The sequence below is a fragment of the Sturnus vulgaris genome, chromosome 8 (assembly GCF_052056855.1).
Source record: "Sturnus vulgaris isolate bStuVul1 chromosome 8, bStuVul1.hap1, whole genome shotgun sequence".
Taxonomy (NCBI): domain Eukaryota; kingdom Metazoa; phylum Chordata; class Aves; order Passeriformes; family Sturnidae; genus Sturnus; species Sturnus vulgaris.
The window spans coordinates 14,389,933-14,410,820 of NC_142250.1; the positions used below are offsets into that span (position 1 = coordinate 14,389,933).

The 20,888-nt window shown below is 38.5% G+C and overlaps 1 protein-coding gene across 9 annotated transcripts in view; it reads right to left on the reverse strand.

The window, feature by feature from the left end:
* ZMIZ1 (zinc finger MIZ-type containing 1) overlaps nucleotides 1-20,888 on the reverse strand; it is a 346,693-nt gene that overhangs the window by 133,354 nt on the left and 192,451 nt on the right. For all 9 annotated transcript variants that reach the window (XR_015805125.1, XM_014889476.2, XM_014889478.2 and 6 more), the window contains one exon: nucleotides 11,938-12,051. Coding sequence is in view for 8 of the 9 variants with exons in the window: in XM_014889476.2 (XP_014744962.1) it covers nucleotides 11,938-12,051 (114 nt within the window). In the remaining variant the exon portion in view is untranslated. The remainder of the gene's footprint in view (nucleotides 1-11,937; nucleotides 12,052-20,888) is intronic.

Here is a 20,888-nt window from a genome sequence, read left to right on the forward strand (position 1 = left end):
CTTAATGAATGAGACTGCAATTATCTGTGTCCAGGACTGCAAAATGCAACAGTACAGAACAGAGTGAAGAACTAACACATGTGATAACTTACAAACAGCATTCTATACTTTTTGCAATATATCCACTTTTCCTAATTAACAATTAAAAACCAAATTTATCTCTTAAAAAAGAATTAACACGAACGAAGTTCCCAGGTAGATTTTTTTTGTTCTGTTGCTCCTATTAATTTAAAAATTAGACATTCATAAGGCTTAATTAGTGGGAGTGTTCCCTCCCAAAATTTAACCCTTCCAACCTCAAAACTGAGAAGAGACCTTCAGGGAAAAGAAACAAAAATTGAGGATAATCAGTACAGTAATACATACCTACTGCTTTACCACATTTATTTACAATTACAACTTTTAGATAGAAAACTAAAAAGGAATAAAGTAAAATAAATAATGCAATTATCTTTGATAAACAAAAAAACATTTCCAGCCTTTAATCCTTTACACTTAGAAGTCCAGTTGTATCCTGGCTAAGACTCTGGGTCCAAACTTGCAAAAATAAGAAAAAAATTAAACTAATAATAATAAAATTAATAAAAACCCACCCACGAAACCATTCAAAAACAGAAAAACAAGAGCAGAATATGATACGTCATGTTTCATGCTAAATTAGCAATAGGAGTGAGGACTGGTAGGCTGCCATGAGATCTGGAAAATACTTAAACACTTGGAAATCTGTCTCCTTTTTCTACTTCCAGTATCACTGTGCTTCAGCTACCCAAAAGTAGGTATTGGGGGAGGATGAGAAGAAAACAGACAAAAGCTATTCTAAGAAACACAAAACACCTTGCAAAAGGCTCCTGAGGACAACATCTCATTAATGTACAAACATTATTTAACCTCCTTTAGCCATCTATTCCACCATTACAGAGGAACACATTTCAGAGTGACAATCTGGTCTGTAAAACAATGGAGAAAGGGCCCTCCCATTCTCTGTTTTGAAAAAGCATATAATCATTAAAGCATTTATTGTGGAACTGCAGATACACCTGCTCATCAGTGAGCACACGGTAACTCAGGAATTGCACTGGCTGCTTATATGCTCAATTCATTTTAAAACATGAAACTACAAATCCTGAGACTCTCCTAGCAAGAGACCAAATCACTACACTCAACTGACATTTTGCTAATTATGGAAAAATTCTACTAAGTAACTCAGGAAACAGAGAGAACTGTAAAACCCACAAAAGCCAAGTTCTGCTTGCACTATCTTCACTGAGTACACTGCAAAGCCTTGGTCAGTGCAGTCCTAACCACAGGCTGACACCTAACTTTCTACACTCCCACATCACACCAGTTTCCTTTTCCTAATTTCCCCTGCCGGAGGAGCAGTGCCATGAAGCTCAGAGGGGAGGAAAGCAGAGCTTTCCAGGTGCCAGAGTGTGCAGCCCAAGGCTGAGCACACCACACCACACCCCGATGGGCACAGCACTGCCTGGCAGCACCCACCTCACAGGCAGAGGCTGAGGCAGTGCCCAGCAAACATCACCCGAGGACTGAGCACGAGAAGGCAGAATCTGAACTTGATAGTGTGCAGAAGTCAGCCAGTCAAACTATTACTTACTTCTTCAAGCAAAGTGTGAAGGAAAACAAAACGGAAAATTGTTTTAGAAAAAAAAAAATAAAAATCTAAATTTCAAAGAAAGTGCTTCCATGGACAAACTGCACAAAAAGTCCCTTCTTCCTCTCAAAAGACCAATAAAAACCACAGAGACTTAATAGAAAGCAGATATTCCTAATAAAATTTCTGTTTTGCTGAGAGTAATTTTCCACCTACAGTCTTCTTGTATGCCGTCCATTAAATGCAGAAAGAGGGTCTATTAAACAAACTGGTGGGCTTGTGCTCAAGAGGACTTTCTCTGGTCCCTTCTGCCTCAGCTTGGTCAACATGAATAGGGCAGTGCACATCTATTTCCTTTACAAGGAACAGCTAGGTCAACTATGATAAGTGCTTACAGCATTGCAGAAAGAACTCATAGTTGAACACATGGTGCCAGCTGCATGTTGTCTGAATTTTTTAACAAGGCTTACAAGTATTTGTATTGACAGTATTTCAAGTTTTCCTTTCACCTGGGACAGGTTGAAGACTTATTTCAAAATTAAGGTCAATGGAACAGATCATACATCCTCCTCCCAAGACCCTGTTTCAGGTTGTCTACAATTCAAGTCAGACATTGCTCACTTGGTACTTGTCAAACTTTGCTCTGTATGCAAGGGACCCCCTGGCTTTTTAAATAGACACTGAGAATTCTCAGAAACAAGATGACAAACGCATCATAGGAGCATGATCCACAAACCACAAAGAAATAGCTACAAGACATTTGGTAAGTTTAATATATTCAGGTCAGCAGACCCTGATGAAATTTACCTTTGAGTGTCTCAAAGGAACTTGCCTGGACAAACAGTGTAACTGCTAATATTATCTTCAGAAATTCATTCAAGACAGAGAGCTTGGAGATATACCAAATCTGATTTTAAGACTGTAAAAGGTGACTCTCAGAAAGTACAGATATCCAGACAGACAGCAAAACAAAGTATTAAAGAAATATTAGGTGAGCAGTACAGAACATCATCATGAATCCATCAGCAGCAAGCAATTTCCTTCTTTGACAAGTTACCATATCCAAACTTTAATACGTCTTTTGACATTGCCTTATATAACACTATTGTAACAAAGGAATATAGCCCAGATGACAGAAGTATAAATTTTACTCAAATTATTAATTACTAGTCCTTTGTCAAATAAAAACTTGTGCTTGTTATAGGTAATTTCTATGTATTTAGTCCTGACTTGGACAACGACAGAGTAAACTGCAAAACCTCTAGGTGGTCTTGCAGGCAAGAAAGTCTGCAAACACTTAACAGGACAGGGGAAGAGTTCAAAATTATCATCATAACCGGGAAAAATGTTGCAAAAATGAGACCAAAGACACACATGAAATACTACAGATTGGAAAGAAAAATTAAATTACTAAATAAAAAATCAGGAACAGAAATTCATGTTTTCAGTGTATATGTGACTCACTGGGAAAATGTTTGAGGTATTAAAAATCATCAGGCACTGGCCTACCTATCATTCTCTGGATTTTGGAGGGTAAGGGGATTTATAGTAGACCAGATCTTATCTGTATCACATCCTGGCTTGGAGAAAAAGAGTAGACAGCATGGTCCCTTAGGTGTGTCCCAAGCCAAACCTCAGTAATTCCAGACACCTGCTGCCAACTGGAGCCATCCAGCTCAGTCTGAACCCTGTCCCAGGAATTCTACCACATTGGAAACCTCCTGTGATTTCAGTCTTATTCAGGTACCAGTGTAGATCAGATGGGATCAAGGCAACAATTTCAACAATCCATTAAATGTTATGGCTAAGTGAGTATGATACCATTTGCAAACATTCTCTTTCTCTAACTACAAATCCAAATCCAGCATATCAGCAAAAATTCAGACAACGTGTAGATGGCACCATGTGCCCAATCATGATTTCATTCTGCAATACTGTAAGAACTTACCTTACTTGACCTAACCATACATAACATAGCATTCCATTGAAAAGTAATGCATTAAAAAAAAAAAGCCAAACAGACATAGTTGCCAGTCCCACAATCATAAACTGAGATCATCATGCTTTATATCATTGGTGAGAGGTGCTTGACCAGCTCAAGGTTCAACACCTAGTATTTCTCTACGTTATTTTACAGTAACATTCCAGACACCTAGACTTTATAAAAGCTAGCCCACTTCCCACACACACGTGCAACACCTAGCTTTTATTTAAATTTAGATATGGCACTAAAAGCTATTTTAAGCTGTCTTTAAAGGAGCATATACCCTATCTGCAAACAAATATTATTATAACATCAACTGCCTGCCAGTAAGAAAATCTGATCACTCTAAACCTCTGAAATCTTTAATCTGAGTAATTCAGATAAACAGCATTCAAAAAGGAGACATTGAATTCACTGTCTGTGACTCAGCTCTGCAGAGTTCCAGATGTCTGAACTCTCAGGGTCATTGACAGTGAGGAGAAAATGATGAGAGTGAGGTTTTAATTACATGAAAAGCAGACAAATATGGCTACCAGCATCTTTTCTCTGCTGAATTTACCTGCAGTACTTCCCCACAACCTCCTTTCTCCTTTTGCAAAGCTAAGGAGCTTCTCCACGGAGCTTCACTCCCTGCCCTGCTTGTCATCACCCCACGAAGTACTGGAACAATGCAGCTCTCAACCTAACAGCCCTGTTAATCAAGAGAGCTACATGACTGCTTATTTCTAAACTCCCTTCCCATTATGTTGCACTTTCAATGAAACTCTTAACTAGCAGCAGTCAAGAGCACTCCCCCCTGCTGGCATCAGAATGAATTTTACCAATTCAATTTGCTGGTTGCTCAAAACTAAAAATGCCAGCTGATTGCTAGTTCAGACGGCTCCGTGTTCAGCCACTTGTGCATACTTGAAATTATCTGAATGCAGTTTGAAGACTACAGCAGAAATTTTGTAATTAGAATTCTGCAATGTAGATGGTAATTTTTCCCCCTCAGTAACACACAAAGATCAGATAAACAGGAAGCAAATTGAGGAATTTTGCAACATGAATAGTGATCTGCCTCAAACAGAAGAAAAAAAAAGGTAGGAAAAGGAGGAAGAAATCTGTGATCTGAAGTCCTGATCTGATGAGACTCTTACACTCCAGTTGCAGAAGGGCTGCCCCAACAATAGAGACAATCAAAGCAAGTCAGGGAAGTTATATATATCATTAAGTAGTTTCTTGCCTTTGATGCTTGAAAACAGATATTAAGTAGGTTCTGCAAAGGTAAGAGATTTTACAGAATCCTAGCATTCAAATTAGAGTTTTCTTAAAAATAATTTCCCACTCTATAAGGCGGACAAGGGCCATATTTTCAAAGTAAAACAAGCCAATATGCCTGCCACGTAGTTCTTGACGCTTCCTGCAAAGGTGACGTAAATCATGCAGAAGAAGGGTGTCTCCTCCTTTACATCCTCTTCCTCTCTGCATGTCTCTAACAACCACAAACATCGAACAGAAGGTCACCGTACTCAACCCTCTCCACTGAAGATTGTCCCAGAGGAAAAGAGGCAGGGATTGTGCTGTAATTAAACCAGCTGATCACCGGGTCACTGCCACATTGTTGCCACCTGAGTCCTGGCACACTTTGAACAGTGATTTGCGTCAAACATACACGGGTCATACGAAGAAAGTGACAAGGGAATTCCAAAAGCACTTCACTTCGGAGAGCAGCAGATCTCGAAGAGTTTTAAATAAGCCATGACAGGACTGACAAAGTTTCGGTAGAAAGGGCTTTAGGAGACCAGGAAGCGGAAGGACAAGCAGTGACACGGAGTTATTTGGTAGCGCTCAGAGCTGCTCTGGAGCAGAGTGTTCTGTGCCTGCCGGCTGTACCCTGGCAGTACAGCACGTACACAGCCCCGGAGTGCTGTGCTGCTCTGCAAACACAAAGCTGTGTGTTTAACACATGCCTGGAGAGGATGATGGGAGCACAATTTCTTCCACGTGAACTTTTTGCCCTGCAAGTCTTGGATACAAGCAGTGAATGTAACATTTCTAGGGCTCTCACGGGCAGCTGCAACCTCCCATTTTCTGGGTATAGATATGCTGAACCAACCCTTCCATCTAATTAAGAACATTCAAATCCTAATCTGATTAGAAATCTGATTTTTGGAATGTCACAGGCTGATTTTTGATTATGTACTTTTCTGCATTAAGCAGAATGAATCCAGGCAAGCATGAAGTCAATGCAGCAGCAGCTGCATTGCAGTCTGAGGCATCCTGTTATGGAAACTCCACATTATTCAGATATGTCATTCTTGTATTTTTTCTTTTTTAACATGTATGTCGTTTTTTTAACCAATTATGCTCTTCATAACATATCAGACAAGCTAAAATAGAGTCCTGTATTATGAAACTGAGAGCAGTTAGAGGTTTTTTCTCATCAAAATGATCTAAAATCATCTCAACAGTCTCAATTCCAGAATTTTCTGAAGAGAAATGCAATTCAGGAGATTACTGTACTATTGTATCAGTATCATTGAAACATGAACTTTTAGCAGATACTTCCATCAGTTTATCACTGATGCTTGTTATTTCAGCAACTCTCATCAGCAGTACAGAGATGTAGTAAGAAGTACAAGCAGAGCAGAAAACTTAAATTAATAACTTTTACACGAAGTACAGCTAGGACTAGAGATTTGTGTTTTGTTTGTTTGCTTGTTTTAATTTAAAGAGAAATATTTCTTTCACAAACATGGGTAAGTTTCCCATATCTGATGACTGAGACAGACCCAGTATTTGGAGAGGACAATCTAGGACATTAAGATTTAGGGGGAAGGCATTTTAAATTACTATTTCAATGACTATTTCAGCATAGTTTTTGTGGATGATCTGGGGTAGGAAGTCTTCGTATCTTTTGGATGCAAAGAGAGACTCAGATCCCACCCCCAGTGGTTAGAGACAACAGCTTTCACACGACAGAAGCTCTCTTGCATTCAGTGATTTGACCAGCAGTTCAGGTAAGCACAGCTCACTTACCAAAATTCTTCCTACTGTCCAAAACCACTGTAGTGATGGATTTTAATTTCTTAAATTAAACGCCCTAGGTACAGCTAGAGAGTAACTGCACAAAGCTTTGCTTCTCTCACTCTTTTATTTCTTGATCAAACACACTGAAGAGCCCTAAAGAATGATAAACTTGGTGCCTTGTAAAGCTGAAGCACAGCAAGAGAACAAGGCAGTGCCTTTATGGTCCTTTGCTGCAGACAAGTCTGTAAATCTGTCCATTTTGCTCTCAGCTGTCTCCTCATTTCCATTTTTGCTGCAGCACCAACACAAACGTTAGCTAAAGCCTTCAGTAAGATCATTTACATGTTAAACTGCTTGGCAAGAGCAGACCCATGGGATGAGACTACACTGGACCTGAGAAGAGGCAGAAATGAATGAAACAACCTGGGCCAAATGCTGACTGAAAGTAATTTGCATTGCAGTCTACTTTGAAGCATTCTTTCCTGAAAAACTTTTGACCAATATTTTGCTTTTGCCTCCCCTACACAGAGATATTATTCAATTACTTTGTAGCCTTTTGCTCAACATTACTGTTAAACATGACTTTTAGTATCCACATGGATTGGGAAATGGTTAGGAGAAAAGTTAACCTGTGAGTGATTCAAGTACTTTGATTTCTTTGCTTGGACTAGTATCTGATTTGGCCAAACCCGGGTTATTTTTTGAAACTGCTGTGTAGCAACTGAAGCTGTTTATTTCAGAAGACTGTAAGGTAATGCCATATACAGTACACTTTTAGAGAACTACATTCTGAAATTTATCAAGACTATCAGCCTTGCCATAATATAATCCAGTGTTAGAGTAAGAAATTTTTCAATCCTAATAAAAACACAGCTATGTCTGGTTTGTGGAAAGTGGAGGCTGTTTTCATCAGCTCCCCGTAACACTATGGAAGAAGTAGTATTATATACAAAAGAAAACTATATCCATTGCCATTTCAATAATTAATAGAATCAATGATTTCAATTATAATTCAGTTTCTGGCCTACAGACTGTCTATTTAATTTGAAAATAACTACTGCTGAAAAATAACGCCTAGCTTGTCTTGGCAAGTTAGAAGAAATTTTATTGTCTCTGAGAGAGATCATAATTTGCTTGCATGAGTTCCATAAAAGCTGTTTAAGGGAACCTTTCCACAGCCTGTACCTTGCAAGAAATAAAACAGAATCTTACAATCTAAAACAGAAATAAAACAAAAGCTTACCCCTTTATCCCTGACTTGCTATTCATCTGTTGAAGAGTAATCTTTATATATTTTTATTACCCACTCACTTTAGTGATTTTCTGTAATGGGCAAGCACAAAAAGTTAAGCCCTAGAATTAGTGTCTGCCAGAACTGTTTGAACATAACATGATGCACATGCATCACATTTTGGTCAGAAGATGCACAGCTTTTGGGGCTCAGTTAATGAAAAAATATTTTCTATTTACAGCACAAACCATTGGTTTACCCATGTATCCTTTTCTCTTCAACTGTTTGCACTGCACAGAAATACCCCAATTTTATTCATAGGCCTTGACTGCATTAGTCTAATTTCTTTATCACAAAAGGAAATTATTTAAATGAGTAATCATTTAACGTATCCTTACTTAACAAATGCAAAGTATTTGACTACTGAAATGAAGTTTACACACCTTATTAGGTACCTCTCTGGCAAAAATTACTGTTGTATCAAATCCTGAGCTTCTTCTTGAGATAAGAAAACCATTCCTATTATGTTGCATACAATGTCACTGGAGCCCACAGTAGCAAATATAACTCCAGGGTTATAAAGTACTGCTGATATGGAAAAATTGTCTACTGATAATAGCCAGTATGTATACTGTGCACAGATTATTCTTAAAAAAAAATCACCAAGGAAAGACAAATACTAGACATGTGTTACACATGTTGTTGCTCAACAACTGTTGTCTAGCAAACTCATGAAATTTTCAAGCCACCGAGATTTCTCTAAGTGCTGGTATTACAATTTAAAAAACCCCTTTACAACAGTTTATCCTATATATTATTCTATATATATATATTCCATTATTATCAAATTCCATAAGGGAAGCTGGAAGCTCTTCTGCTATTGCCCAGGCAGAATATTTCTAAGATCATTCTTCTGTGTCCTTTCTAAGAGGGGCAGCAGGAATAAAAAGATACAGGTGGTTGTAAAGTTCCAAGACATTACTGACAGTCCCAACACAAAGATGGTGTGTGGGGTAAACAGAACTCCTCCTAAGAACCACATCTTAAATTAACGCCTTATTTCAAGACTGTGAAAGCTGATTTTTGCAAAAAACGATACATAAGACTTAAATGATGCAAAGAATGTTATACCTACTCTACCTATGTTATGCCCATCTCTGATAATCTATTAGGCTGGCTATTCATACCACAGCATTACATTTGTCATTACATCTGATGCTTTTCAACTTTGCAGTGTGTCAATGAATGGTTTGCACATTCCTGAGTGAGCCTGCCCTTCTGCATTCATGACATCCTAAGAAATTTCAATTTGGGTTAGTATATATCGTGTTACCACTCACAGGACATGATCATTTCATATCCCTTGATGGCTCCTGAACAGTTTAGCATACCACTTTTTCCCTGGTCAGAGAGTTAACAGAACAGAACGACATAAAAATAAAAAAAATCATTCTCAATACTACAGAGGGGAAGCTTTATGAGCAAGTGAGCATTTTTAGTATTTGTAGAATTTCCAAATTAAATGCCTTAAAGAATCATGCAGCTCAAATGTTGCAATGATGGTAGAGATTACTTGCTTTAAAAAGAATATCCAAAAATATGGAGATTTTTAAGGGAATTTGATTTTGAAGGTCATTTTAAAGGCTAGCAAAATAAAACAGTAATCCTGTTTCAGTGGTTGAACAGACTTTCATACTGATTTTTCATTTTTCTTTTAGCATAATCCTCACAAAGAAGGCAACTAGTAAACCTTGTCAGCATTAAGAAAAATAGACTCCTGATAGTACAGAACATGCAGGTATGCAAACTGAGGTTAAATTTACTCATGATATTCAGTATTTCAGCTACTTTTCACTTATTTGTAACGTTCTGAATAGTTTCTCTGTAAACAGACTGACTTTCTATCATGTTTGTTAAATAAAAGTTGATAAACCTCTTTTCCTGTAAGGAAATGACAAGCCTCAAAATCCATGTTTGCTAAATTATGAATCAGAAGACATTAATTAGAAAGAAATTATGTATGGGTAAGCTCAAATAGGAAAAAATACATACAAGGAGAAAAATATTTTTTTTAAATTAAAAAAAAAGAGACCATGTTCACTGTATAATGTATTAAGAATTATTAAACTGTGCTAATGTATTAAGAAGATACAGGAAGTACAAACCTCTTGGGATACAACCATGCTGTTAAGTCTGTTTAATGGGAAGCAGGAAGAGGAAGAGGGATGTACACAATGAGAAATTAAAGAATATCTTTCTTAGAGGGATTTTAAAATTACAACCAAGAAACATATTCATTGCAGTTTATAGACATTCTGCAAATCCTGTGTATTTATCAAACACGGAACAAGCCACCTGGTTAAGTTCCTGTGTTATTTCCTTGTCAGGAATATAATGAGATTACAACATGTGATAAAGATGCTGCTGCCTGTCAGTCCTACAGTGCAGACAGCTCTCTCCAACAACAAGCTTGGGAAGGGGGGACATGACACCCCATTCACATTTCAGGGAGAAGTATGAAGCAAAGGAATACATGTGGCTGAAATATTAACAGTACTTAGATAGCAAGACTGTTTTTTTTTTCTTTCATTCTTGTCAGAAGAAAAACAGTATTTTCATTTCAACACACTGAAAAACATGTATTGTGTTTTACCTCACCAGTTTTCATGGAACATTTCCTGCCCACTTTCTGTACACTTTGTGAGGAGAATGACTCACTGGCAGTCAGACCTTATTTTGACCCTCCACTTGGGCAGGGCTGAAGATCTGCTCGTGTAGAAAGAAAAGATTTAAACAGCAAGGAAGTTGCAGGTCAGACCCACAATGTTCTAGCAGGGGCTGCAGAGAAATACTGTGCACAGACTGTCCAATTATACTTGAGGTGAATGTTTCCTTTCCCAAAAGCTACCCTGAAAAATGCTAGCAAAGTTTTAAAAAAGTATAAATAAAATATAGTTATGGTCACATTGGACACCATGTGCATTTTCTCATAATTGATGCTACCGATAACTTTTACTTCAAACAGAATTATTAAATATTCTATCTTTGGACTTTACTATTTTTAACTCCCTTTATTTTATTTTTTTCTCTGACTGGAAGAATTATATGCATCTCCTATTATAATTGGATTTATTCTAACTTTTTGACATACAAATCTGAGGGATGTTATACACTGGAGCACATTAAGATGGAGCCATTCCTTAACATTTGGATTTCTGGCAACTAAATCTCAGTCTCAATGCCTCATTTAATATACACAGTGCATGAAAATAATCCATGCACTTCTGCTACACAACAAATAAAATTACAAATTACAGTCTCCTCATTAATAATTTCAGAACTTCTGTTTCTTTTTTGACTATTTATTTAGATCAACTAAATTGCAGTGCGGCTTTTAACCCTCCTGCTCAGTCAGATTTTAATTTATCTAAAGTCTTGACTCCACATAACAGTTCTGGACTGCTGCTGGAAAACAAAATTTTCAAAACAAAAAAGGCACAGACAAACATGTATTTTAATGCGTTATAATGAAGTCATTTTAGGAACTACAGTGGTCTTAATGAAAAGTGAATGAAAAGAAAAGCACTGAAATCAATGAAACTGTTGGAATTAGTATGTTGGGATTAGACCTGCAGTCAATACATGTAACAAAGCTGAACAGGCATGTCAGAAACACTGTTTAGCTGGAAGCAAAGCATACTTAGAATAAAAGGCAAGCAGTCCTTCAGCCCTACAAAAAATGCCAGAGGAAAACAAATACCTGGAAAGTTCATTAGTCTGTAAGAACATGGCTCGCTTAGCAATTTCAAACCATGAAATAATACTGTATGTGTAACAAATAATCTAGCCTGTGCATTTTTAAGTAATCTAACTAAAAATATTTAGCCCTCTTACGCTCTAACTTCTTGTAATTGCACTTTGCTTCCTGTTAAGCAATGGAGTCAAATAAACAGGTCCTAAGATCTGGCTGTATGTATTTAAGGTAAAATCACAAAAATTCCCTTAAAATGCAGATTCTGAAAATCAAGTTCCCTTGGCCACAAGAGAGTGAACACAGTATAAAAGAGAACTGGAGCCACTGTCACAGTAGGATGGACATACCGTCAAACAACCCATCAGGCTCTGCTCAAATGGTCTCTGGAAGGCTCTGGGGTCTCCACACCAGTCCAGGAGCTCTGTTGCTGCATTATGGAAGTTTGCTGGGTTCTGTAAGTGCTGCAAAGGGAAGGCAAAGCAACATGGTAAATAACGTACACAAGGGCTGACATACTCCTTTCTACATCACATTATTGCAAACTCTGGAAACTAGGAACATCATATAATTCAAAAGCAAGACTTTAAATTGCACAGTGACTGCAGAAAATGCTACTTCATTCTTATTAATACTTACACCGCTTTCTGACATGACTTCATTAGTTAGAGACAAGCTGTAGCTGAAATACCAGAGCTCCCCAAACTCTTTCCTTCACAACATCACCTCTCCCACCTGCAAATCATAATGGATTCTACTTGGAAATCAAAATTGTCTGAGCCCAAGTTAAGAGAAATTTTAGTCTCGGGTTCAATGTCTTTGAAGTGTGCTTATGCCCCACTGTTGGGCCATGCCAGCACAGCACCTTCCAATAACTAAGATCAATCTTTGCTGCTGGCCAATGAGGCAAACGTGAGAAATATATATATATATATAAGTAATATTGCTACTAAATTCTCCAGTTCTGGTGATGGTAGATGTTTCAGTGAAAACTCCAGAAACCAGCAAGAAAATAGAATACTTAGGAATTGTTGGGCTTTTTAAAGAAGTGGTTTTATAATTCTTGGAATTGCTGAGAAAAATATGAAAATTATATGAGTGTTTTATCTGGGAGGCACAAATCTCAGGGGCATAATTTTAAAAATATATAATTACTTTTAAATCAGTTGCATAATTTGGGAAAATGTGACTGCTCATTTCTAAGCATCTGGATGAACTATAATGTTCACAACCTATTTTTTTCTCCCTTCATCCCCTCATGCCTGAGTAGCTGCATATATTAACTTCACGACAAATGAAGAGAAAAAAAATTCCTCCCATGCCAGGTTCTCAGGAGTTCCCAGTCTGTGAGCTTTTGGATCACGTTACATTAAATAATTCATATTCAATGAATGCTCTTGGTCAGAGGCCTTGTTTTAACAAGAGATGACTGACATGCAGGGCATGGATTTTTAAAACAATAGCAGAATTTGAAAAAGCAGACGGGCATTGTGCAAAGTGGGTTTCTACCTCTGCTCTACCAACATGGGTACAGCTCCCACTACCAACCAGTGAGAGCTTTCCTAGGCTGCATATCAAAATTACATCTCTGGCTCATTGTATAATTATTGGTGGAGATGTCAAGTGAATGTGTATCCAGATTAAAGGCAAGAATCTAAGTAAGTACATGTGAGGAGCCATATTTGAAGGCTTCATGTAAAAAAAAACATCCAATGAAGAGAGCCAGAAGTTTGGGTTATGAATCTTCCAAGTAAAAGGGAAAAGGATGCCTTTTTGAACTCTTCACTTAAACCTCCAGAGAAGTGACTGCCTGACACGAAATCTCTCAGTGAATACTGCTCCTTCCACAGGCCACTTTGATCTGCAGGAGAAACAGAAGTTGCTTCAAACCCCTCTATAACAGCATGTGTAAGCTCTGCTAATATCAAATACACTATTTTCAGAAGGCAAGAGAGGCACATGAGCTGGTGAACAAATGGCACCATACTGAATACCCACTGTACTGATAGGACTTAGGGCACAGATCTCTCAGAAGGGAAAAAAAACCAGCCCAAACCAAAAACCCCTTCCACACAGAAACAACAGAAGGAAAAATTCACTGAAAGCTATGCAATTCTGTACGTGAAACAGATTTTAGTAACTCTTCCCTCTTTGTGGAAAGGGAAATGAATTGAGATCCATAAATCAAAAGCCCTAAGTAAGATCTACATAATATTTATTCTCACCAGTGTTGCTGCTTGCCAGCTCTACACACATCATCTACTAAAGCTTACAATGAAACTTCCCCATTGAGAAACAGACACTATACCTGAATGAGAACAATTTCTACAGATATAGGCTAACAGAGAAAAAGCAAGGCATGCCCTTATCCATATGCTTAATTTTAAATTTAGCACCACGTAAGGGTAATTTCTACTTACCATAACACCACCGAAAAACAGTATTATTTTTCTCTAAAGTTTCAACACGCATTAAACTGGCACTTTCCTGTGGAAGAAAAGGCTCCTTCTGCTTGCCTGTGCCAAAGCAGGAGTGACCTCAATGACTTGGTTTTAACTGTTTGTTCTGTAACCCTCCAGCAAGTTATTTCACTGCATCAGGACTGACCCCTGAAGGACACTATCAGAACCCACTTAAATACAGAGGGGACACTGAAATCCCGACTTCTTAAATGCAGCTGCCTGACTGAAACTTACTTAGAAACTCACTGGGCAAGATAAGAAATTCTATTAGTTGCATCATAGACTAAAAAACTCCCAACAAAACACAGGAAAAAGTCAGAATACCAGTGGGTTCTGCCTCTGTGGAGTGGATTTGAGTAGTTTACAGGGTGAGATAAAACCTAGTTCCGAGAGGACACTTCTTCAAATGTCACACACAGTTCTTTCTGGGACATATTTCTCACAGCTTTCTGACTTCCTAAATAATTTTAAATTCAGGTTCTCCTCCAGTTTTTCTTTTTCACATTACAAAGGCCAATGCTACTTTTGTAGAAAACAAACAGAAGATCCAGCATGAACCAAAGCATGAAGGCAGGTGCAACTCCTTCCCTCAGTTACATAAGAAAACATTCCAAATGTCTACTGTGATTTTTATTTATTAACAACTTGAACACTGTACATGAAGCAAAAAGCCCCAATGTCATTCACATCTTCACAACAAAAAGCATGTCTGAGAAGAATATTACATCTACTATATTCATCGAACAGGAAATTAAAGAGATATTCTCAGTTCTCGATCCAAGAACAGAAGTACAAAACAAAGCTTATGCCAGATCCATCCATCAGCTTTGTTGTGAAGCATTTTCCATGCATGGCTCTATTCTCTTCAACTGAAATTACTGGCAGCATTTTGAAGAAGCAAGGCATGTGCCTGAAGAGTCTTGTCTGAAACTGTGCTTCTTGTAAACATGGGGAAAAAATCCACCTCATTAGTAGCTGGTTTAGAAAAAAGTGACAATGAACCATATCTGATTATGACACATCTTGGTGTATCTTCAACGCTGTTAGTGAAGGGACACCTAACAACACCATGCTTGCAAGCATGTTTTCAACAAGTGGAGAGGATTTGTATGAATAAAATCTGAAGCAAAAATGAACAAAGCCAATGAACTGAATGAAGCAGTTATTTACCAGATTGCTTTCATTATCATTTGCATTTCAGAAGACTATTAGTGAAACATGACAATTTCTACAGCTGAAAAAATTTAGAAAATTTTTAGTCTAATCATTAATAACTCCCCAAATCTAATATTCCCTTAGCCTGAATGGAACAGAAATCACAGAAATACTTGAAGCATGTGAGCATATCATTACTGCAGGGATCATCAGGTGATGCTCTAAAGACAGTCTGAGTCTGAGTCACTTATATTTAGTCTTGGAAAGAATCTCTTGTTCTTTGTAGCTACTCAGTTAACAGTCTGGTGTAGGGGAATAGAGAGAACAGCAAAATACTTTTCTCTCCATTTTACTATCTCCAAGAAGAGTGAACTGTACCAGCAAAGCCCTTTTCTGAGGACTGCTGACATTTGGGCTGGATTCCAGAGAAGATGGGAACATCTACTGCTGCTCATGACCACGTCTGGCTTAAACACTGTTTACCTAAACAACAGACCATCTTTGTAAATTTGCATGGGCATACAGGCAGAGGATGCAGGTACACTAGGACCTAAGTTCATCAGATTCCACAGTAACAAGTGTGTGCCTAGTCCATGGTTTACTGTTCTGTCATTTCCTGGAGCAAGGGCAACAACAATCTTAATGAGAGTTACACACAACAGCTGATATGTGGCAATTTTTGGTCCCAATATTTCAAAATACAGCCACCACTTGAAATTGTTACTCCTTTCCAATCAAACAGTGGTCAGAAAGTCTTGATATACAATAAAAACTCTGCAATGGGCACAAAAATATAAGCTTCTTTGCACATATGAATTCAGGCCTCTATGAGTTAAATAGGGATATACAATAAAGATCTTATTACTCAGAAGGATACTGAAGCACAGCTGAGTACTCTCCGTCATCTCACCAACACCAAAGTGGATGAAAACCACTTCCTGCAACCCAAGATTCAATATGATTTTGGAGACTGAAACCAATTATCCACACTGAAACACGGCAAGGACAATGGCCTTATCTCCTCTAAATATATTAATCTGCAACACATTTCTACACTTATCTACCTTAGAACAGTCTAGTAAGCAATGCAAGAATATCAGTTAAAATTAAGAACAATTACAGAGGCTTAATATTATCTCACACTCATCAAGAAATGCTAACGTGACAGCAATGGTATGGAAAGTGAATCATTTAAACATGGAATCTGTATGCTCCAGTTTGCTCCTATAGAAAGCAAATGTTGAAATTCAATTTACAAATTGCATCCCTGGTGGAGGGTTTTTTCCCCCTCTTTGCTGTGGAATACATCAGACTGAAGGCAGATACCTAATTTGCTACAACTTAACCTATTCAAAATGAGATGTCATGCAAATAAGTTTTTGAGCAGCAAACTGCTTAACTATGCTAAACAAGTTATTGCATTTATTTACGTGATGTCGCAGCAAATTATGAAGGCTGACTCAAGTTGTCTGTTTGTTTTGCCGAGTTACGTCTGCTCTGTGTCTCACTCCTTGATTTAATTGAACTGCTGAAGATAATATAACTTATCACGCAGACATTATGCCATGTTGTAGATTCTAGGTTAATTAACAGTAGCCTACAGTCACTGAATTTCTCACATGGTTAGCCACTTGGACCCTGTCTACTGTCTAGCTTCACTAATCAACGAGTCTGGGAATTTTACATCAGCGACACAAAACACTGGCAACACAGGGAGCTTTTCAGTGCACAGAAAAAGAAAACACAGAGAGATGTAGGTAGCCTTTTCTTTGCTCTGAAATTAACCCCTTCCTACACACCATGTGGCAAGGCTGCATGCTTGGCAAACATTCTGGTCCAGCAGTTGGGGAAAGTGAATCCAGGAGATAGCTGTTCTCCTGCAGGATAGAAAGTCTGGGCTGCTGTTGCACAAGCACTGGGGGTTGCCAGCCCTAGAAGGCTCCTGCCTCCCTCTGCCTTCTCCTGCCTGCTCCCCTGCACAGCACAAGAGGACACATGCCTGCCTGCATGCTGAATTAGCCCATTCTACACTAACAATTTGAGTGCACTGACCCTCCAGGATGGCAGGCAGGGCAGGTCCTTGAACCTTAGCACTAGCAGGGGAGACCGCAGCAGTGTGAGCCACTCCAACACTAGTGTAAAGCTGACCTAAATCTTAAGATACATTTTGTTGGTAATGCTTAGTCTTAGGCAGGTTATCTCTGTGACCATCTTTGCCCAAACGTGTACTTCCAGCACTTTGAGTGCCTCAGACCACACTTTCTGTTCTGACTGTGATCTAACTTTCCAAATGCTGACTTTCCTGTCATCGCTGTCTCACTGTCACCGCTCACAGTCAGATCTCTCATGTGACCACACAACCATCAGACCTGACTCAAAGAAAGTGGCAGCAAACAAAAGGTAGGGCTGGGAAGGCACCAGGACTCTGCTCTCAGCAGTGGCTTTGGATTAAACGCATGGCAAAACTTCTCCCAAAGGTGGAGCTGTATCATCAATTTAAAGGGATGACAAAGTTCAGTTCACAGCATAAATACTCCTCCTGCCTCACAACACCCTCCCTTTTTAGAAACTAACTGTACTTTCAATTATTTCAAGCCAGATAAATAGTTTTATTAACATCCCTTATTGGTCTACATAAAACATAATGCATACAAAGAAAGGTGCCAAAAGGAAAATACACGGATTTTTAGTGTTCTGATACGTATATATTTATATACGTATATATATTCTGTATATATTTACTCTTGAGGTAGTCTTCAGACTTCAGCTGATTTTAGACAACAGGTTCATCTGTATGATCTCAAGACCTTCCAAGAGGTCCAGAATTTCAAGGTTTATAAAACCCACCACAAAGCCTTTCTCTTCCAAATGATGAGCCAGATAGTCTGCATGACACAAACTTTGTGTACAGGTGGTGGCATTTGAAATGTCTGTGTACAACCCTTAGGTTCACATGATCTGCTTGCTTTTTTCAGCTGCAAGCATGCGGGTTGTCAAGCCTTTCTTGACAGCAATGGAAATTAAAATTCTCATATGCTTGTAAAATCTATGAATTTAATAACAAAAACCAAAAAGCAGCTATCAAAATTTATATAAAAAAGTAAGTATACTCAAAACTATAAATGCAGAAACCATAATTCCTTTGGAGCTAAACCGATTGATAATGGCTGGTGAAGGAGCTGACTCAATTCTCCATGCCTACAGGACTTTTCTAACTCTGGTGTGTATCTCACTTTGACTCTTGAGATGGGATTTGGTGGCCAGGTGCTTTGGCAGATTCTGCCAGGCAATTCAGACTATTTTTTGTCCATCTTAATGCTCACCCAGACATGCCTGCAGTCACATGTAACAAAAATGCACTACTGTGCTGAAGGGGGGCAAAGAGGGGAGTAGGGAAGAATGGAACCTGGACAGAGAAAGGGCAGAGAGAGCTGACAGACATTACAAACCCTTCAATTTAAACAACCTGGGAGCAGAATTACTGTGCTCCTGTGGGGCAAAGGGCGGCCAGCTCCCAAATGCAAACTAATCACCTCTCTTAAGAATGTAAATAGGATCCCTGGTCAGACACCCTTGACAGAGCATAACCAAGGGGAGACAAAGCTGGTCTCTGTGTGTTAGTCAGTGCACAGGTACTCTGCTGCTAGACCTTGAATTTGATAGCTCACTCAGTGCCATAAGACCTGCAAACCAGCAAGAGCCATTTGCTTTAATACATTGATGGAGCCTTTATTACTCTAAACCCTGAGCAAGCTCTGTGAGTGAGCCCAACCATGAGCCTGTCTCCCTCCCCCCATGCAAAGGCCTCTGCTTCAGATTCCCATCCACCACTGGCTGCCAGAAAGCTCAGGTACAGAAATCACAACACTACCCAAGAATACACTTTAAACATAGAAGATGACATAACCTGAAATAGGTGGTTTCTCTACATTTTTTTTTACAATCAACTGTGATTATGCACACCTTGCCCTATCCACAAGTAGCCATACTCAGTATATTAAAAACTCATCTGCAATCAATATTCAAAACAAATTGTATTTTTCATGAGGATAGAGGAGATTATTGAGCTCTTTTCTGTCTTTTGGGAGTGTGATTTTTGTTTATCTGGATATAGGTATAGATAGTTCAATTCTCTACAGTCCCTTTCAATATCAAAGATTGTTTTATTTAGCAAAAAATTAAAAGGCTCAAGCTGTGCACTTTGTATTCAGATAATCCCCCCTCCCAATTTAGTGTTTGTGAGATTGAGAGATCTCTAATTAATAGAATTATCTTGCACTTACATGGCTCATTCCATCGGAGGCTTTATAAATAATTTATTAGGCTCACATTTTGAGAGGCACTAGTTATACTAAAAGAGAGATTAAGACCATGTTAGCTATTTCTACTTATGAAAAACAGAGTAAACTGAGTCACCTTTGCCCCCTTTGTCCACTGCAGCTTCTTTTTCAAAAGAAAACAAATACTGAGCAATGACCAGCACCTCTTTATCAAGTGTTTTAACATCAAGATACTGGGCAAGATCACATGCTAAACAAATTAGAAAAAAGGACAAATAAAAAATATGAGCATCCCTGAACTGAAAAAAGCCCGAGCTGTAAGGGAACAAAATCTATATTAATGCAGATTTTCAGAGATGTTTCGCTCATACACTTTTAGTATAAAGTGTGTGTATAATTCAGTACTGATTTCAGAAAAGGTGAATGCCGGTAATTGAGCAGCCTTGTTCTGCTGCCTGGATCTCCTACACCATGAGTTTTGTGAGGATGACTGCACACCTATATGCACGTACTGGAGAAAGGGAAAGATACTGCAACCTTGGCTTGTCCATTAGTTTTACAAAAGTGGAAGAAATTGATTTAACATCTGATCATCAAGAACTATACACAGAAGCCAGAAGAGCTAAGAATCATTCCTTAACTCTGCTGATCAGAACTGCAACATTGTCTTCCTGCTCCATTCCTTTTGATCTACATAACTCTGATTATAACTGCAGTGTATTTATCATACCTTTGATAAAACTTTTATGTTAAGTAAGGGAACATGCAGCAAATTAAACCTCTTTAGCCATAACCTGCTGTTCCACCCCACCCACCCCTGCCCAGGAGGAAACTGTGACTTAGGGGTCTAAAGACTGTGATCAGATCTGACTGAAGATGGAAATGAGGCAGACTAATGGCAGTATGTCTTTATGTTCATCTCTTGATTGTTGGTGCAGTCTTTGTACCTTCCTTAAGCCCCAGCACCTGCACTGCTATTATGTCTAAGAGCTAAGAGCAGTGGAAACAGTATGGTTTACAAAGACTCCTCATAATCAGAAGGATCTGAATTATTTTTCCTTAAGCCCTCATAAACTGATTTTATGGGATAAAAGTCAAAAGACAAAGGTACAACTGTTTGCTCTTTCTCCAGGGCCATGCTCAGTCATGCAAGGCTCCAGTCTCTAAATTTGCAATTACAGCTCAAAAGAATTATGAAATCAGTTTGCCTAACCAGTTCACTTGCTCTTCTTGGCAAGTGAAACAACCCATTTTCCATTAGTATCTCCCTATTATATCATGCTAGCATGAGATGTCTCTCTATGTGACCACAGCAGCAATGCTGAGAGGCTTCTTCAGCTGTAACATTCCAACAGGCTCTGCAGTGATACAGCTTTCTTCTCAAATGCCCTTGTGATTTTCTGT